Source organism: Leptonychotes weddellii, chromosome 7 (assembly GCF_054177405.1).
Source record: "Leptonychotes weddellii isolate Sample4059 chromosome 7, ASM5417740v2, whole genome shotgun sequence".
NCBI lineage: Eukaryota > Metazoa > Chordata > Mammalia > Carnivora > Phocidae > Leptonychotes > Leptonychotes weddellii.
Window position 1 is genome coordinate 120067610 of NC_138375.1, and position 20166 is coordinate 120087775.

General features: G+C 35.1%; 1 protein-coding gene across 2 annotated transcripts in view; it reads right to left on the bottom strand.

The window, feature by feature from the left end:
- SLC12A2 (solute carrier family 12 member 2) overlaps positions 1 to 20166 on the bottom strand; it is a 103299-nt gene that overhangs the window by 54451 nt on the left and 28682 nt on the right. For both annotated transcript variants that reach the window (XM_081827134.1, XM_081827133.1), the window contains exons 3-5: positions 19485 to 19560; positions 19091 to 19186; positions 1086 to 1225 (exon numbers count right to left, since the gene is read on the bottom strand). In XM_081827134.1, the coding sequence (XP_081683260.1) occupies positions 1086 to 1225; positions 19091 to 19186; positions 19485 to 19560 (312 nt within the window). The remainder of the gene's footprint in view (positions 1 to 1085; positions 1226 to 19090; positions 19187 to 19484; positions 19561 to 20166) is intronic.

Genomic DNA, 20166 nt, shown 5'->3' on the forward strand with positions numbered 1-20166 from the left:
ACTTCTACTGCTTTAACTACACACATCCCAATGACTCTTTTCAAACAAATCCTCTCCTGAACTCCCGAGCAGTATTATCAACTACTTCCTGGCCAGCTCTACTTGGATATACCTCTGGTTCTTCCAATCAGACATCCCAAACTGCACTGTCCTGTGCGGCCATTACCCTCCATTTAAACCTCCAACTCAGAAATCTATTTATCATATATATATATATGATAAATATACATTTATATACATATATTCAGGTATATATATTTGTAAATATATATTTATGTATATTTTTATTTAAGTGTGTGTATGTATATATCTATATATATATATACACCTGAAATCCTTTCTCTTTCTCTAATTTCCCATATCCCAATAATCATCAAGTCCACTCATTTAACATTTTAAAAATCTCTCCAGTTCACCCAAACGTCTCCAGCTACATTGGTCATTGTTTGAATGTACACCACCATCCCTTCCCCAGGATAGCTACAACTTTCTAAATGATCTCCTTCTCCACCTGTGATCCCACTGTTCCATGCTCTATATACTTCTTCAAGCCCCAATCTGATCATGTCCCAGCCCCTAACTCCAACTGAGATTAAGACCCCAATTTAACAGCAAACAATACCTTTCCTGATTTGACCCTTTTTTCCCTCTCTAGTCTTAAATCTCTATTTTGTGCTATAATCATATAGAAATATTTGCAGAATTTTTTTAAAAAACACACCGAACTCTACCCCTTCCCGGCCTTTGTTTCCTTTTCTCCCATATTCCCTTCACGGCACACCCCACCTCTCCTACCTGCCTGCTAACACCCAGACTCCCTTCCCTGGAAAACCCTTATTCACATTCCTTTGTGACCCCCTTTCCTGGGTGGTAGTAAGTTAAGTGATTACCCTTTGTGTTGCCAAGGTCTTCTATAACTACCCACTTCTGACAATGTATCACCATTACTTTGTCTATCTCTTACACTAAACTTCTTGAAGGACACGTTTTGTGTCCATCACTGCTTTCCTAGGATCCAATACGGGGAGTGGCACATAAGCCCTCAGTAAAGATTTGGGAAACCAATGTCCAGAAGACGAAATTACCTTAAGCAACTCCACCACAGTTTCTGCAAATCCAACCACGTACATAGCAACTGCAACAGCATTGGCAAAAGCGAAGATCAGTCCAATTGCACCACCAAATTCTGGTCCTAGACTTCTGGATATTAAATAATATGCTCCTCCTAAAGGAAAGGAAAAAAAAAAAAAACCAAAATACTCAGGAATTTAAATGTCAATCCTTTTAATTACACAAAAGAATTCAGAAAGCACATGCTTCCAGTAAGCACAACTGTTATATTAATAAACAAGTGGGTGAGCATATTTTCAGGAAGAAACATCCCAAAAGAATTCTTTACAATCCACTTCATTCTTAGCAGTTCTCAAAACCCAGAGAATTCTGCCCGTATCAAATATAAAATCATCTGGCTTTTTAAATCCCTATTCTCTCTTCTAAAGCTTAGACTAGAATAGACAAAAGCCTCCTGCTCATATTCATGGACACCAATATCATCTCTTAATGATTTTCTAAGTAGTGTTTTAATCTTAATGTAACTTTTAAAATCACAGTTGAGATGATTTCAATAACCTATATTGGTACGGTAATTTGTTGGTAACGTGACTAAGACTCAAAAAAATTTCCCAAGAAATTGCAAAGAACAGTAAGCATAAGGTGGTATCCTAAATAGATACAATTTATATTTTAATAAATCCTACCTAAATGCAATAGTCAACAAGGACATTAAATGAATTATCATGAAACAAGTATTTTTCTAACTTAAATATTAATCAGTATTATGATTATGAGTCAATTCTAATGCTTAGTTGAAATCTCTAAGAATTCTTCTAAAATTCTATTTTATTTCTGGCCTCTACGTCATAATCAAACTTAGTTTTAGTAATAGTGAAGTTACATGAAGTTATATACATTTTTTTAGATACTGATGAACTGTTTTTTTTTTTTTTTAAGATTTTATTTGTTTATTTGACAGAGAGACAGTAAGAGGGGGAACAGAAGCAGGGAGAGTGGGAGAGGGAGAAGCAGGCTCCCCCGCTGAGCAGGGAGCCCGATGTGGGGCTCCATCCCAGGACCCTGGGATCATGACCTGAGCCAAAGGCAGAGGCTTAACGACTGAGCCACCCAGGCGCCCTGAACTGTTTAATTCTTAAGACCATAAGATGAGGGACGCCTGAGTGTCTCAGTCACTTAAGCGTCTGCCTTCGGCTCAGGTCATGATCCCAGGGTCCTGCAGTGGAGCCCCACATTGGGCTCCCTGCTCAGCGGGGAGCCTGCTTCTCCTTCTGCCTGCCACTCCCCCTGCTTGTGTTTCTTCTGTCTCTGACAAATAAATAAAATCATAAAAAAAAGACCATATAATGAAATGCCATTTAACAGCTGAGCATTTCTCCTGTTCTCCCAGTATAATAAAGACAAACACAACAAAAAATTCTATAGTTCAATAAAGTACTAAGTATGCAAACTTCATTTTGGAAACATCTGTAACATGTTTTATAGTTAATTCTATCAATTCTCTCAAAATAGTCTACACTTTAAATCCATCCATCCAAAACTTCCTTAGTTACTTATTTTACCAATTAATAATTTCCACCACCTTGGAAATCCTCAAGAAAAAAATGCAACCTGATCATTTGTAATGATTGGTCTTATGGTTTTTAATCAGATAAAATTACTTAGGAATTTCCCAGAAATATTTCTGAACACTAAAAAATTCTAATGGACTTATATAAGGACAAATTTTTTTATATCAAATAAAGATCTTAGTCTAAGACATTAACTCCATTATAACTAATCACAAGGAAAATCCCTGGAATACTGTAATTATCAAGACTATATTTAATGTATATGTTCACAAAATTGATTTAAACTATTTTATTTAATTCCAATACCAACAATGAATTATTTATCCTGACTTCACAGATGAGAAATTTAGGTCACCGGGAAAGGTTAAGTGAAATCTGGGATCTAGCCTGGCATCTGGCTCTCCGCTCAGTGGGGAGTCTGCTTCTCTGCTTCTCCCTCTGACCCTCCCCCTCTGCCCCTGCACTCTCCTGCTCTTTCTCTCTCTCTCTAACAAATAAATAAATAAAACCTTAAAAAAAAAAAAAAGAAACCTTTCAATGACTCATGTGTTTCAACAATGGACAATATAAACTTGAGAATGAGGGGAGCCTGTGTGGCTCAGTGGACTAAGCGTCTGACTTTGGCTCAGGTCATGCTTGTTTGCTCTCTCAAATAAATAAAATCTTAAAAAAACAAAAAAAACAAAAAAATTTGAGAATGAGAAACATCACCAATAGAACCTATAAAAACAAAGAATTCATTCATGATATACTTTATAGTTTTGATTTCAAGTCTTTTTATTACTAAGAAGAAAAAATATGTATCATAAGGTACATTTAATATGGCAAAACAATGGGAAGGGGAAATTCACCTTGGGAATGATGAATATATGTAGGCAAATTCTGACATTTCAGAACTATTTTTAAATCTTCTACAATTTAAAATATCTAAACCTTAAAGCCTCACACCTAGTTTTGTTAATTTTTAAAAGATTTGTATTTTTTCCCAAGAAAATAAAGAGGGCATGGATAATAAAGAATAAGAGTATCTGCTAATCTCGCTACATTTTTACTTCTGATAAAAAGCATTCTCTGCCCTGTTTCTTTCACTTCTATTTCTGCTTCCTAGAGACAACCAGTTTTAAAAGCAGTTTTCCTTTTTTTTTTTTGGTTTTCATCAAAATCAAAAGATAGTATTAAAGACCTACCACGTGGAGAGACTGGTCTGGTACTTTTACTAATAAGCATAAAGTAGGTATTTATCTTGAATAAAAGTTTCTATTTTGTTAAAAATTACATTTTACCTAATTCTAGCTAAATACTATTATCATTCCCATCTTACATATGAGAAAATGAAGGCTTAGAGAGGTTAAGTAAGTTGACCAAGGTCATACAAGCAGCCAGGGAAGAACTGGGCTTAAACTTAGGTCTGGCTCGTGTCCTTATCATACAATATGCATGACAAAAAACAGTCTTTTTGTTATTATTGAAAATGGCAACCAGGAGGATGAAGAATTATGAGTGATTAAAAGGCATCAATAGACAACAGTAACTACTTTCTTTCAAAAAAATCTATTTGTCAAACAAACACAGATGTTAATGTTGAAAAAAAATTCTTCATGGGGTTTCGTAATATGGCCATAAACTACCCCAACTTCTGAGTGTAGAGGACATAAATGAGTCAGATACCAAAGTACTGAGTAATGATACTACATACACTGGGTTCCATTTTTATTACATATTGATTTGGGGATATATGTCCCTATAGCTCTTGCTAAATTTCACATCAATAACCAAAACCCTGACTAGGTTAATCAAGAGCCTAAGATTAAAAATGGATTATTGGCCATAAAATAAGTGTCAGTAACTTTCAAAGATCTGAAATGATACAGTGAATATTACTGACCACGAAATAATTAAATTAAATGTATGGAAGATCCCTAATATCTGTAAATTATGCAACATACTTTAAAATAACCCACTGGTGGGCGCCTGGGTGGCTCAGCTGGTTAAGCAACTGCCTTCGGCTCAGGTCATGATCCTGGAGTCCCAGGATTGAGTCCCACATCGGGCTCCCTGCTCGGCGGGGAGCCTGCTTCTCCCTCTGACCCTCCCCCCTCTCATGTGCTCTCTCATTCTCTCTCTCTCAAATAAATAAATAAAATCTTTAAAAAAAGAGAAAAAAGAAAGTAACCCACTGGTTAAAGAATAAGCCACAGGGAAGTTAAAAAGTATTTTTAATGAATGATAATGAAAATACAACATATCAAAGTTAGTGGGATATACCTAAAGCAGAAATTCTAGAGGAACTCATTCAAATGTTTGTATTAAAAGGACATAAAATCAATGATCTAATAAGAAGCTAGAAAAAAAGAGTAAATAAAACCTAAAAGAGAAACAAAGTAATAAAGAACAGAAACCACTGATACAGAAAACAATAAAGGAAAATCAACAAAGCCAAAAGTTGTTTTCAAAAACATTAATAGAACTGGTAGACAATGAACAAGATAAGAATAAAAAACATAAATAAACCAATTCACTAATGAAAAAAGGGATATATAATGATAAATCCCAGTCATTAAGAAGTTCAAAGGTAATATAATAAATTTATTGCAATGAATATGCAACTCAGATGAAATGGATGCCCAAACTATGGTAAGAAGAGGAAACTGATATAATCTTATAGCTAACTAAGAAATTAAACTTGTAATAAAAACTTCCACAAACACACAAACACACATTCAAAAAAACTACAGGCCTAGATACCTTCACTGAAGAAGAGGAGAAAAGATCAATTTTACACAGATTCTTTCATAAAACAAAGGAAGAGGAAATGCTGGCCAACATCCCTTTTAAGATGAGCATAATCCTGATACCAAAATCTGACAAAGGTTATTAGAAAGAAAGAAAGATTTCAGATGAATATTCCTCATGATCATAGACTCAAAAATTCTTAACAAAATGTTAGCAAATAAAATGTTGCAGAAAGCATAATATCTCTGAGCAAGTGGGGTTTATCCCACAAATGCTAGATTAAGATTCAAAAAAACATATAATTTGTGAAAGTAACAGAATAAGGGAGGCAAACCATATAACCATTTCAGAAGATGTGGGAAAAGCATGGCAAAATTGAATATCCATTCATGATAAATATTCTCCGCAATTTAGAATGATAACATCCTCAATCTGACAATCGACATCTTCAAAAACCCCACAGATAACATCTTCTTAGTTGTGATATATTGAACTTATTCTACCTAAGAATGAGAACAAGGCAAGGATATCTATTCTCATCACTTCTATTCACCACTGTACTGGAAATCCTAACTAATTCAACAAATGAAAAAGAAAGAAAAAAATCCTAAAAATGGGCAAGAAAAAGTATAAGCCACGTCTATTCACAGATGACATGTCTGTTTATGTTTATCAAGATCACAGAGTAATGGTGTCAAAATACAAAAGTCTATTTTACTTCTCTATGTAAGAAACAAAAACATGGAAAATAAAACTTACAAATACCATTTATAACCAAAGAACATGAAAAACTTAAGGGTAAATTTAATAAAATATAGGCAAAACATCTATACTGAAAGATGTAAAACACTACTGTAAGAAACAAAAGATCTAAATAAATGGTAACCATTCTTCCCAAAAAGATTTTTAAGACTGAAATACCAAACCCCATTAAGATTTTATGGGTCTTTTTTGTTTGTTTTTAAGCAGAAATTGGTACACCTAATTCAAAAATTTAGGTAGAAATGTAAAGGACCTAGAAGAGCCAAAACAATCTTGAAAAAGAACAAAGTTGGAAGACTTAGAAATTACAAAGGTAAGTAATCAATAGTAATTGGCATAATTACTCCCATAATTCTCCCTTAAGTGGGAGAAACAAACTTATCAATGGAACAGCATACAGTCCAGACAATACACAGACAATTCATTTTTCAACAATGGCACCAAAGTTAATTCAAAAGAGAAACGATAGCCATTTTAAAAAATGGTGCTAGACCAAGGGGATACCTGTGCAGGGAGGTAGGGAGGGGAGAGAACCACAATTTCTGTCTCGCTAATACGCAAAAATTAATTTGAAACTATTGACAGTCAAAAACCTACTAAGCTAAAACTATAAAGATTCTAGACAAAACAAAAAAGAATATCTTCATAACCCTTGAGATAAGCAAGAGATTTCAGGTTAGTACAAGAAAAGCCCTAGCCATAAAAGAATACCCAAGAATCTGGATGTCATCAAAATGGTAAACTTCTGCACTCTGAAAGATAAGATTAAGGAAATTATAAAAATGATGAGGCAAGTCAAAAACTGGGGAAAAAATACATACGTTAGACAAATCAATTGTATTCAGAATATACTAAAAAAAAAAACCCTCCTGCAAATAAATAAAAGATAATACAATTTAAAAATCGGCAAAAGATTTGAATACATTACAAAAGAAGATATACAAGTGGTCATAAGCACATGTAAAGATGCTTACCATAATTAATCATCCACAAGAATAGCTATAATTAAAAATACATAACAAGTGTTGGTAACAACGTAGAAAAACTGGAAGTCTCATATATTGCTGATGGTAGTATAAAATGGAACAACCACTATGGAAAACCATTTGGCAATTTCTTATAAATGAGACATACAAGTACCTCACAAATCAACAAATCGACTCATAGGTTATCTCCCAACATGAGTAAAAACATATAACCACAAAGACTTGTACAAGAATGTTCCTGTCAGCTTATTTCTAAAAGCCTCACACTAAAAATAATCCCAATGTCCTACAATAGGTACTAAATAATTTATTGTTACTACAAGAATACAGTCATAAAATAGAGTAATATATAGTAATGCTAATCTACAACAAACTACTAACATATAGAAAAACATGGATGAATCCCCAAAACACTATATTGTGGTGAAACACAAAAAGAGTACCTTCTATAAAACATAATTCCATCCTGGGCTAGAGGTGAGGGAATGATTATAAAGGAACTTTCCAGTATGATGAAAATAGTATGTATTTTGTTTGAGCTAGGTTTATATACTTATCAAAACTCATAGAACTGTAAACTTAAAATATGTGCATTTCACTACATGTGAATTTTACTTTAATAATATTGATCTAATGAACTATAAATCTATTGTCAACTAGCATTTTAAAACTTAAAAACCGTACAAAATGATGTAGCAAAAAAAGTCATGTGCTAGACTTCAAGAGAAGATTAAACAGGTCTCAAGCAAGTTCATCAACTCACTGCTTATAACGAAAGGAGACAAAAGTTATTTCTAAGCTAGACCATGTGTTAAATCAGTTTTTTTCTTTTTTTTGAAGCTTTTCTTAAAAGGCAATTAAATCAGGGCACCTAGATGGCTCAGTAGATTAAGCATCCGACTTTTGATTTTGGCTGAGGTCATGATCTCAGGGTCATGAGATGGAGGCCTGTGGTGGCTCCATGCTCAGCTGAGTGTCTGCTGAAGATTCTCTCTCCTTCTGCCCCTACCCTCTGCATGCATACTCTCTCCCTCTCTCTCAAATAAATAAATCTTAAAAAAAAAAAAAAAACACAATTAAATCCATAAATCCATCTACATGGTTTTTTGGAAAAACAAAGAACCCAACCCAAGTTCAGGATTAGTATCAAACACCTGCAAAATGAAGAGAGTTGTCACCTAGATTCATCGCCACCTAGCACCCTCCCTCTCTCTATTCACTTCTGTGGTTCTTAGATGTAACCTCACAGAATCCTAGTACTATAAGGCTATTCACTGGTCATTAGGCCAAACTCCTCATTTTACATGAGACACAGAGATTCAGATATGTAGTGACTTTAAGCAACAGGTGATGGATAAAGCCATGAAAAGACTAAAGTGATGTGTTGATTAGTCCTCAAGTAAAATCAACACTAAAATGACTGCTTCCTCTATCTCTTACTGTTCTAAGAATTAATTTAAAACTCCTTGGGAAAAAAAATTAAAAAATAAAACTCCTTGGAAAAAATAAGGCCCTATTACAATTCTATTTTAAATTTGGGCAAAATACTAAAAATCTTTTTCCTTGGCTGTTACCTAAAACATAGAATTTCATGAATGGTGTATAAAAGTAACAAAGGTTTCTGCAAAGTAGACAACATTTTATATAAAAAAAAAAAATCGACTTTATCCTGTTTCTTTTTTTAAACAGGAATCAGTGGATTTGAAACCTCTTTCCAGTGAGCTCTGTCTTGCCAATTTTTGTTATAAAGCATTAATCAATGATTACCTTAGTTTTTTCTGATAAGAACCATAAAAATGAAAAACCCATAGTTAACCATTGTGAATGTGCATGGTCAGGAGCAATTTTTGATTAGGAGTACATTTACTAATCAATCTTTGTAGAAAATGGGATTATCAGATACAGCTATTATGAACATTCAAAACAAATGAACTGAACTCAAATGGCACCTTCAAAATAAAATACACAAAGACAAAAACCCCCACGCAACTAGGCAGGAAGGAAGGAGGAGTACTTACTATCTTTTGAACACGCACTCTGGATGTCTGACTACCAATTATGCCACAAAAGAGACATTTCTTAAACCACAGAGGGCTCTTAAAGGCTCTCATCACAAGGGAAATAACATGTTTTTCTTCTTTTTTCCTTATATCTATATGAGATGATGGATGTTAACTAAACTTATTGTGGCAACTTATTCACAATATATGTAAGTCCAGTCATTATGCTGTAATACCTTAAACTTATTCAGTGCCATATTTTTATTACCTCTCAATAAAACTCTAAGGAAAAAAAAACTATATGTGGTTCTATTTAGACTTGTTCTTTTTATCTGCTAACATGGACTAAATGCTGCATATTAATGTGAAAAATTTTTTAATCTTTAGAAACACTTCAACAAACGTGTCCAAGTCAAAGTTAATTTTTTAACTATGTCACCTTCTTTTAACTCTTGCTCATCCTTGATAAAAACTGCACAAGAAATCTTACTGTCCAATATGATGTTGAAAAATCACAGTCAATATGTAATCCAGTGCATCCTCAGTGCCTCAGGTATGGGTAAAAAAAAAGTCTGAACAAAATCAAATTTTGACACGTTTTCTACCAAAATGAACTTCCTCCAAAGAGTAGTTTGAAAGTAATTCAATTTAAAATACAAACAAATACAACTATGAGGTAGAAAAACACATGTAAAATAAGATAAAATTTGAAGGGTAATGGATTCCAGTTGAAATAAAAGTTAATTTGGGGCACCTGTGTGGCTCAGTCGGTTAAGTGTCGGCCTTCAGCTCAGGTCTTGATCCTGGGGTGCTGAGCTGGAGCCCCACGTCAGGCTCCCTGCTCAGCGGGGAGCCTGCTTCTCCCTCTGCCTCTCCCCTCTGCTCATTCTCTCTTTCTCTCAAATAAATAAATAAAATCTTTAAAAACAAATAAAATAAAAAATAAAAGTTAGGTTAGCAAGGTGACACAGTGAGGGGATAATTTTACGTGTCCACTTGCTTGGACCTGGTGCTCAGATACGTGGTTTCCATGAGGGTGTTTTCAGATGAGATTTACATTGAACTGATGGACTAAGAGTAAAGCAGATTGCCCACTGTAATGTGGGTGGGCCTCATCCAATCAGCTCAAGTCCTGAACAGAAAAAAAAACAAACCTCTCCCTAGCAAGAGGTAAGAGGTAGATAGTTCTGCAGCAGACGGCCTTTAGATTTGAACTGCAGCATCACCTGTCCTCTGGGTCTCCAGACTGCTGACCTGCCCTGCAGATTTTGGACTTCCCAGCCTCCATTCCATTATCATGTAAATCAACTCCTTCAAATAAATCTTTCCTTATATATACATACACATCCTATTGATTCTGTTTCTCTGGACATCCCTAATATGAAAATGTTATAAGGTAAATATCCAGAAATCCATCATATTTCCATTTAACAGCAATAAACAGTAAGAAACTAGAATTTTAAATAGTAACCTTACAATAGCACCAAAAACCAGTTAATACTTTAAGTATAAATCTAAAAAATATCTGCAAGATCTGTGTACTGACAACTGAAGAACTAAAGAGAGATAAACGATATTTATGAAATGGAAGCCCTAATAGTTAAGATGTTAATTCTCCCCAAGCTGATCTCTATATTCAACACAGTTCAATCTAAATTCCAGCAAGACAGTTTGCAGAAATTGACAAGGTCATTCTAAAATTTATATGGAAAGCCAAGAGACCTAGAATAGCTGAGACAATTTTGAAAAAGAACAAAGTTAAAGGAGCCATACTACCCAACTTCAAGAATTCCTATAAAGCCACAGTAACAAGATAGTATGGTATTAGATTAAGGACAGATCTTCAGATAATGTACCACTAGGGGGTCCAGGAATAGACCTACACATGCAGAGTCAATTCATTTTTTTCCAGCTTTACTGAGATATAACTGACATATGATATTGTATAAGATACTGTGAGGTTTTGACACACATACATGTTGTAAAATGTTTACCAAAATAAGGTTAATATATCCTTCACCATAGAGAATTTCCATTTTTGTTGTTGTTTTATGGTAAGAACATTTAAGATCTACTACCAGGAAGTTTCAAGTATGTAATACTAATTATAGTCTGCATGCTGTATGTTAGATCCCCACAATTTCTTCTTATAACTGGAAGTCTGACCAACATCTCATCATTTCCCTTACCCATCAACCCCTCATAACCACTTCTCTGCACTCTGTTTCTAGGAGTTTGGCTTTTTGAGATTCCACATACAAGTGAGATTATATAGTATCTGCCTTTCTCCAACTTATTCCACTTAGCATAATGCCCTCAAGGTTCATCTATGTTGTTGCAAATGGCAACATCTCCTTTTATATGGCTAGATAATATTCCATTGTGTGTGTGTGTGTGTTTGTGTATGTCATTTTATTTATTCACCTATCAATAAAACACTTAGGTTGTTTCCATGTCTTAGCCACTCTGAGTAATGCTGCAATGAACACGGGGGTGCAAACATCTATAACAAAGAGTAATTTCATTTCCTCTAAATAAATACCAAGGAAGTGGGACTGTACGATCATATGGTAGTTCTATTTTTTGAGGAACCTCCATACTGTTTTCCACAGTGGCTTAACCAATTCTCATTCCGAAAAGTGCACAGGGGTTCTCTTTTCTCCACATCCTCACCACCATTTATCATCTCTTACATTTTTGATAATAACCATTCTAACAGGTACGAGGTGATAACTCATTGTGATTTTGATTTGCATTTCCATGATGATTAGTGATGTTGAGCACCTTTTCATGAACTTGTCTTCTCTGGAAAAATGTCCATCCAGGTCCTCTGTCTTTAAAATCAGATTATTTGGTTTGTTGCTGTCAAGTTATAGAAGTTCCTTCTCTATTTTGGATATGAACCCCTTATCAGATATGTGATTTGCAAATATTTTCTCTCATTCTGTAGGTTGTCTTTTCATTCTGTTGTTTCTTGTACAGGGCAGAAGACTATAGTTTGATATAGTCCCATTTGTTGATTTTTGCTTTTGTTCTCGTGCTTTTGGTGTCATATCCAAAAGATTCACTAGCAAGACCAGTGTCAAAGGGCTTTTTCCCTATGCTTTGTTCTAGGAATTTCATGATTCTAGGTCTTAGATTTAAGCACTTACTCTATTTTGAATTAATTTTTATGAGTGGTATAAGATAGAGGTCCACTTTCTTTTGCATGTGAATATCCAGTTTTCCCAACACCATTTAAGAGACTATCCCTTTCACATTGAGTATTCTTAGCTCCCTTGTCAAATATTAGATGAGTGTACATGTGTAAGTTTATTTCTGGGCTCTCGATTCTATTCCACATGTCTATGCATCTTTTTATGCCATTACCATACCATTTTGATTACTACGGCTTTAAAATAGTTTAAAATCAGGAAGTGTGATGCCTCCAGCTTTGTTCCTTCTCAAGACTGTTTGATAATTTGGGGTCTTTTATGGTTCCATGATTATTTTTCCCATTTCTGTGAAAAATGCCCTTGGAATTTTGGTAGGCATTACATTGAATTGATATGGAAGGAACTTAAGTGTCCATCAGTAGACAAATGGATAAGGAAGGGGTGTGAGTGTGTGTGTGTGTGTGTGTGTGTGTGTGTGTGTGATAGAATATTACACAGCCATAAAAAAGAATGAGATTGTGTCATCTGAGACAACATGGATGGACCTAGGCAGCATTATACTAAGTGAAATAAGTCACAAGGAGAAAGACAAAAAAAACTCATAAGTGGAATCTGAAAAAAAAAACCAAACAAAACACAAAAAACCTCTAAACCCCCAGGTGAATAAACAAACAAAAAGCAGAATCAGACCTATAAATACGGAGAACAAGCTGATGGTTGCCAAAACGGAGGAGAGTAGGAAGGTGGGCAAAGTGGGTGAAGGGGAGAAGGAGATACAGGCTTCCAGTTATGGAAAGAATAAATCACAGGACTAAAAGGCCCAGCATAAGGAATACAGTCAATGATATTGTAATAGGGATGTAACGGGACAGATGGTAGCTACACTTGTGAACACAGCATAATGTATCAACTTGGCAAATCACTAAGTTGTAGATCTGAAACTAATGGTAACATTGTGGGTCAACTACACTAAAAAAAAAAAAAATTCAAAATTTCTAACTAATAAAAAGCTTCAAAAAGTTGTTACCCATGAAACAGGGGAAAATGAAAAGTTTGCGACAGACATCCTTTATCTCCCGTGGAGAAATGATCAATATACATGAATCATCTATGTATTTTACAGTATCTGTGGAAATTGTGTAAAATAAAGGTTTTGCGGGGCACCTGGGTGGCTCAGTCGTTAAGCGTCTGCCTTCAGCTCAGGTCATGATCCCAAGGTCCTGGGATCGAGCCCCGCATCAGGCTCCCTGCTCAGTGGGAAGCCTGCTTCTCCCTCTCCCCCACTTGTGTTCCCTCTCTCACTGTGTCTCTCTGTCAAATAAATAAAATCTTAAAAAAAAAAAAAAAAAGGTTTTGTTGGTGTATTGAGGAAAAAACAAATCAAAAGGTGAAAATAACAAAAACGTAAAATTATTAATGATAAACTATTTAACAATTGTTGCTCAGAGCTCGTCTATTATGATTAAAAAATACACCAGAATTCTCACAGCACTAAACCACCTACTTCTGTACACTCACTAAACAGTTTATCCAAAGCCATCTTTTGTAAAATTCCAAGGAACCATTTTGAGAATACAACAGAGTTCTAAGGGATCCAAATGGTTCTAATATCCATTTTGGTTATCGTTCTAGGAAATACATTCTAATACCCTGGTCTACCAATATACAATAGTCCGTTTGCATCTTAACACTGCACAAATTTCCTCTGCTCTGTTACCATTATTAAGTAGAGAAAAATGTGCTAACCAACATGAAATCTTCAGACTAGGACTGGGGGCTATATTATCATTGTGACTGATCACTTGAATAAGTTATACTTGAAGAGTCAGGACATACTGCCCTAATTATGCAGCAGACAATTTCAGAACCAAGTTGAAGTATTTTTAATCATTAAAGACTGGCAAAATTGAAATGCCACCAAATGAGTCAAAGAGAAAACCCAAGTCAAAAATTATTTACAACTATTTGCCAGATTCACATTCATACTATTTGTGGTTTATAAATAGTGTTTTACTAAACTGAAAACACAAAGTTAAGCTTAAGTCTAATAAAATCTCAAAATACAACTGTTAGAGAATTGCTCGTTATAGCTTCTTCAAACATTTCACTGATCTGGAAAGCTGTAATTTGAAAGAAATTACCAATAAAAGGAAAGAACTATGGAGCTTAATTCTAAGTTACAACTCCTTGCTTGGTGATGACAGGAATGAATAGTTATAAAATGGACTAAACAAAAAATTTGACAATCGATGTTAATCTGATTTTACCAATATAGAAAGCACTTTGTCACTTACAATCCATGCAAAAAATTTTACTATTACTTCCAATGTTTAATTTTACCTATATAGAGATTGAAGAGGTCTTCAATTATTTCAGAGAAATGAAAAAGATAGCGGAGTATAAAAACAATTCTGACATAATGCAGACACTTAAAAAAAATTTGCCAGTAAAATCTGGATGAAATTTAAATTTGTTGAAAAAATGAGTATAATTGTTTCATTTCTACACTCTTCATCCATACAAAGTATACATGTGACTAACAACAATGTTGCATTAAATCCGATGGATAATGTATGTCAAGACTACATTAGCATGCCTAGCAGTTACTTTTCATGTATCATGCCTAGCCTAAGTTAGGTTTCAAAAAATAATTGCCACTATTATCTGATTACAGCTCCAAGAAAATAGGATATTCTCTGACTTTCATTGTTACAAACCCAGTGCCTGTCACAAAGAGCTCAACAATTATCTGTTGAATGACTGATGTACAAGTAATATAAAATTTCATCTTAGTCATGAAATAGACAGGTTTATATTAATTTTACATTTTCAGAACTACCTGTCTGAATTTGATGTAACCTGGCCTTTTATTTGAAAGTATCCTGAACTCTGCTTTCATCTTAAGGCTCAGCACATATAATACAACACGATTTAAAAACTAGTATTTACTATTTCACAAATGAGACCATATTCACAGATTAATTATTTGAGGATGGAAGAACTCCGGTCTGAGACACCTAGAAAATGCAGATCTAAATGAAAGTGACTGCTGGCCAGCACCCTCTTGGAGAACCTGCTGCACGTAGCCCAAGTAAATTCAGTAAAATCCAGCTTTCAGTAACACCGATAAGGATTTGCACAATGGTAAAGAGCTCTGGGCTCCCAGCAGGCCACAATCATCTGTAGACTGTATTTGTCTGTTAGGCCAGGCACTATGGCAGAGATGAAGGTGAGGAGTACCTGCCAAACTTACTTGGCACTGCTATCTTATTCTGTGCAGGCAGAGAACGGAGGACATGATTCTGTAACCTCCTAGTAGTTTCAGTACCCAAAAATCCTAACTAAAAACTAATGAAGCCTGAAACTACGCTTTTATTTTCTAAGTTTTGACTAGTTTTTTTTTTTTTTTTTTTAAGAAACCTTGAATGTTGTCATATTATTTTTATCCTGGACTTCATAATTGAACATTATTATATTTGTTTACAAATTGGCAGTTACTTAATATTAAAAAAAAAAACAACTACACTTCTCTAGATTGCTGTTTAATCTCTAAAATGTACTGTTAAAGCCAATGTTAAGGTAACTTGGTAAAATTAAATTTCTCTAATGGCAAAAAGCACATAGCGCTAGGAAAAGTATGTATCTCACATACTGTCAAAGAGAAACATACCCTATAAACTGAGAATAAAATATTATTCAATATTAATAAAATATACATGTTATGATTGAGTTAAGAATCAACATAAACTGTTGGACTCTACCTCAAAATAATTCTTTATATTAACAAGATAACTAGGCAAGTTCAAAAGGAGCTCTCCAAATTGAAATTACTATACAGAGCAACCACAACCTTTAGGTAAAATATTTCCTTATTAATTCCCTTAATAATCAACCTCCAGTCACAGAAAATTGAGATGGATCTCTAGACATCACTATTTCCATGGTATCCCTCTATTTCTCCAATCTAAGCCTTTGGCATCCTGACTTGTGGGTATTTATAGCTCTATTCCTCTCTTCCCTGTGTACCCATTTTAAGAGAAGTAAAAATCAAGTCCTCAGTGATTGGCCTAGAGGAGATCCAAACCTGGCACTCTTGCCCCCCCCCCCCCCCACTTAAAGACAAAGCAGTTTACTGTTAGAAATGGCAAACAAACTCACACCTATAAAATGAGTCTCTTACAGTTTGCTTTAAACCGTAACTCCCACACTTTCTTTCTCCTTGGAAAATTATGTCAAACAAGGAAGATTCCTGGGGTGCCTGGCTAGCTTGGTCAGTGAAGCATGCAACTCTGGATGTCATGGTTGTGGGTTTAAGCCTCATGTTGGGTGTAGAGACAACTTAAAGATTCCTTGTTCCAGAGAGATTCCTACTCTGGAATCTGCTATCATGCGATAGTGCCATTTAATAAGTTCCTCTCTCCTCTGTATATTCTATAAAATGCTTTCTGGATCTACAGGCATGGTATAATTCAGATTCAATTTCTCAGGAAACAATACTTCACAGATACTTTTACTGAGTAAAGAGCTTACAAAGTTGGAATATTTTAATTCTCTTTCCTTCTCTTGATACGTAGAACAATTATCAAAGAACAAATCTCATCAATTTCTTGATTAGACTGACTTTAGGTAAGGAAACTTTCATTCAGGAAAACTTGATGAATCTCATGTTGATGAGATTCTTCACATTTATCAATCTTCATAATAAGTTAGTTCCCTAGCATTCTTCAAAGGTAAAAAATAAGATCTTTTTGTGGTGTCTGTGAACTTAAGGATTTAATCATACATTATGTCTTCATTTAAATTAATTATTAGTAGTAGTAGTACTGCTGTTCAAACTAAGCAAACTCAAGTCAGCATCAGCCTCTTCAAATTGGCTCCTGGGTCCTTTTGACCTGAAACTAGTAGCCTCTGTTACACCTTCTTTACTTTCCAATGTGAAAAAATGTCTAGGCTCTTAAAGTACGCTTCCTGCCCAGATCTGGAACCAGTCATTTCTCCAAGGTCCTCTGGTTCCTCTGACTGAAAATATACCACGTGGGCACTAGGAGGTGGTTCACTGCTACTGGGTTGGTCATTTGTTATACGTAATTTTTGCATACAGTACTAAGCAACATGCACTTTTGGGATAAAATGTGTAAGTCACGCTAATACTTTCCATTTAGAATCATGACTACAGGGTGCGATATATTCTTGCCAGATTTAGACCTGTATCTACTTTCTCATATGGGGAAAATCCTGTTTTTTCATGAAACCAAAATAAATCCCATTAGGGCTGTCCAAGTCCATGAAGCAGATTAAGCGGTGACAGAAGGGGCTTACAGTCATTGAAAAAAATCTCCAAAAAACTTTCACTGATGATGATACAACTTGCCTGTATTCTGTAAAGGATCAGCCAGGTTTCCAAAGTCACCAACTGACAGGTGAAAAATGAACGCCTTCTAGCAAAGTTTCAAAGTATGTGGTCAGAGTCTGAGGTAGATGTATTTATGAATACATACGAAAGCTACTGATAGTATTGAAAGATGAAATGGCTTTTTAGTCCCAATGCAGGAAAATCTATGCTTCCCCTAAGCTTGAGTTCACAGGGAGAATAATCTCTGGGGTTCATGCTGCCAATGCCTTCATGCCCCATTGAGGCTTTTACAACCTTAATTGGAAAGCCTGAAGAGAAGGAGAAATACTTTGAAAATTTGCTGGTCCACCACATCCATTTCTTCTTTCACTACCATTCCCCAACAGTAGCAGAAATAAGTGAAACATGGGGCACAGTACATAAGAAGTCAAAAAGAATCTCTCAGCGTTGTCTGATTAACTCTTTTGGACATATCCACATCTTACACCCCAATATGGCTCAATCTAGACTCATGTACATGTACAACTTCAGCCAACAGTCACGCATGCTCAGCATGGACATATGGCTACCAGCTTCCCGCAGGCCATAGTGATCTTGATCTTCTGGTATGTAATATGAAGACAATGAAGAAAAATGAAAGGCTCAATCTAGTTCTCGCTCTAAATACCTGGTGCAGACAAGGCAGAAATTGTCTATGTATAATGTCAAATGCGGGTCTGCAGAACAGGTGAGGCAGATGTTACAAGTAGATTCTCTTCTCAGTTGATTGCTATGACCACTGTATAGAAGCTGGTAAAGTCTATGTTCTTTCCTTTCTCTAGGGATGTCCTCACTTCAGCTAAATGATGAGTTTTGATCTGGAAAATGCAATTCTTTTCTTCTTGTTCACAGGGGTCCCCAGGCGATTCTCCTGATCTCCTGGGTGCTCTCCCTGGGAAGGTAAAATCTCACAAGGCAGATCTTGTGGATTCCAATGAAAGAGGCCTCAGGGCACCCAAAGAAGAGAGCTAGAGTTGATAGTATGGATTCAGAGTCCCAGGTGTAACTCACACAAGCTGTCAGATCATGGGAAAAGAACTCTCCCTAAGTTTCCCTAAAGGGGGAGGAATGAGGCTACACCTATATAATACTGACCAAATACAGGATGCATGCTATTGATCCAAGGGCTAAAACCAGGAAGGAAGTAAGGGACAACCCAGTGGAGAAGAAACCAGGTCAGAAGCTCCATTCTTGCTACCAAATACAATGAACGTCCTAAGTAATCTCAAGCATACATATTTATGTATGGGCCAAAATTAAATTTTATATTCGAATATGCTAGTTTGAAAGTACTTAGTAGTAAGTTTCTCACCTATACAGACCTATGTTGTTTTTAAGATAAAAATAATTTAAAAATTTAGACCTCAGTTTACTTAGTAACAGTAATCTGGTGACAATGATGTGAAAAGACTGAATTTACCTCCACGTACAAATCCATTAGTAGCTATTGCTGAAGTAGACAATCCTGTGATAGTTGTCACAACAGTGGCCATCATAATTACAACAACCGACAGACCTTCAGGGAAAAAGAAAAGAGACATATTTATTTCAACCTGCCTTATCTAGAACTGGTTAGTCTACAAAATTTACATTATATTTAACAATTACCTTATTTTTATCCCATTTTAGAAAAATCTAACCAAAATTTTGAAAAAAATTTTTAAGACATTAAGACAATAATCTGATACAAACGAGAAAATAGCTTAGAATAATTCCAATTGTTTGAATGCTATGAGGTTCACAGCCTAGACGAGCACAAGACTACTTCACTTTTTCATTCTCAAATGAATCAAGCAGTATATAACTTTGCTTACCTATTCCAGCTTGACCCACAATCCATGACAATCTAATGAAGAGCATAACACCCCAGATGTTTAACATACAACGTACCTAGGAAAGAAAAGAGGACAAGTTCCAGATGAAGGCAAGTGATCAAACTTAATACATTAGTAAACACAAAACTAGTCAAAAGGAGGACAATATCCATTTAAAACTAAAGAAAGACATTTAAAATCTCTTATCCTTCTCTTTGTAATACTTTTTTAAAAGAACTTAATGAGAGCTAAAATGTGAACTAATTTAAGTGTAACAGAACACCACAATGATCTAAAACAAAACAGCAAAAGGTACTAAACAAGGTAAAAGAAATCTTTTACCACTTCAACCCTAAAAAAATAGTTCCTATTCCTATTTATCAATGCAACTAAGTTTAATTTTTGCTTATTCTTTAATAACATCCTTATTTCATGATTTCTTCAGAAGATTTAAGTATTACAAAGTATGTCAAAACAAAATGCTAATTGTTCACACATCTTTTTTTTTTAAAAAAGTTTATTTACTTATTTAAGTAATCCCTATACCCAATGTGAGGCTCAGACTCACAACCCCGAGATCAAGAGTTGCATATTCCTTTGACTGAGCCAGCCAGGCACTCTAGGATCACAACCCGAGCCGAAGGCAGACGCCCAACCTACTGAGCCACCCAGATGCCTTTCA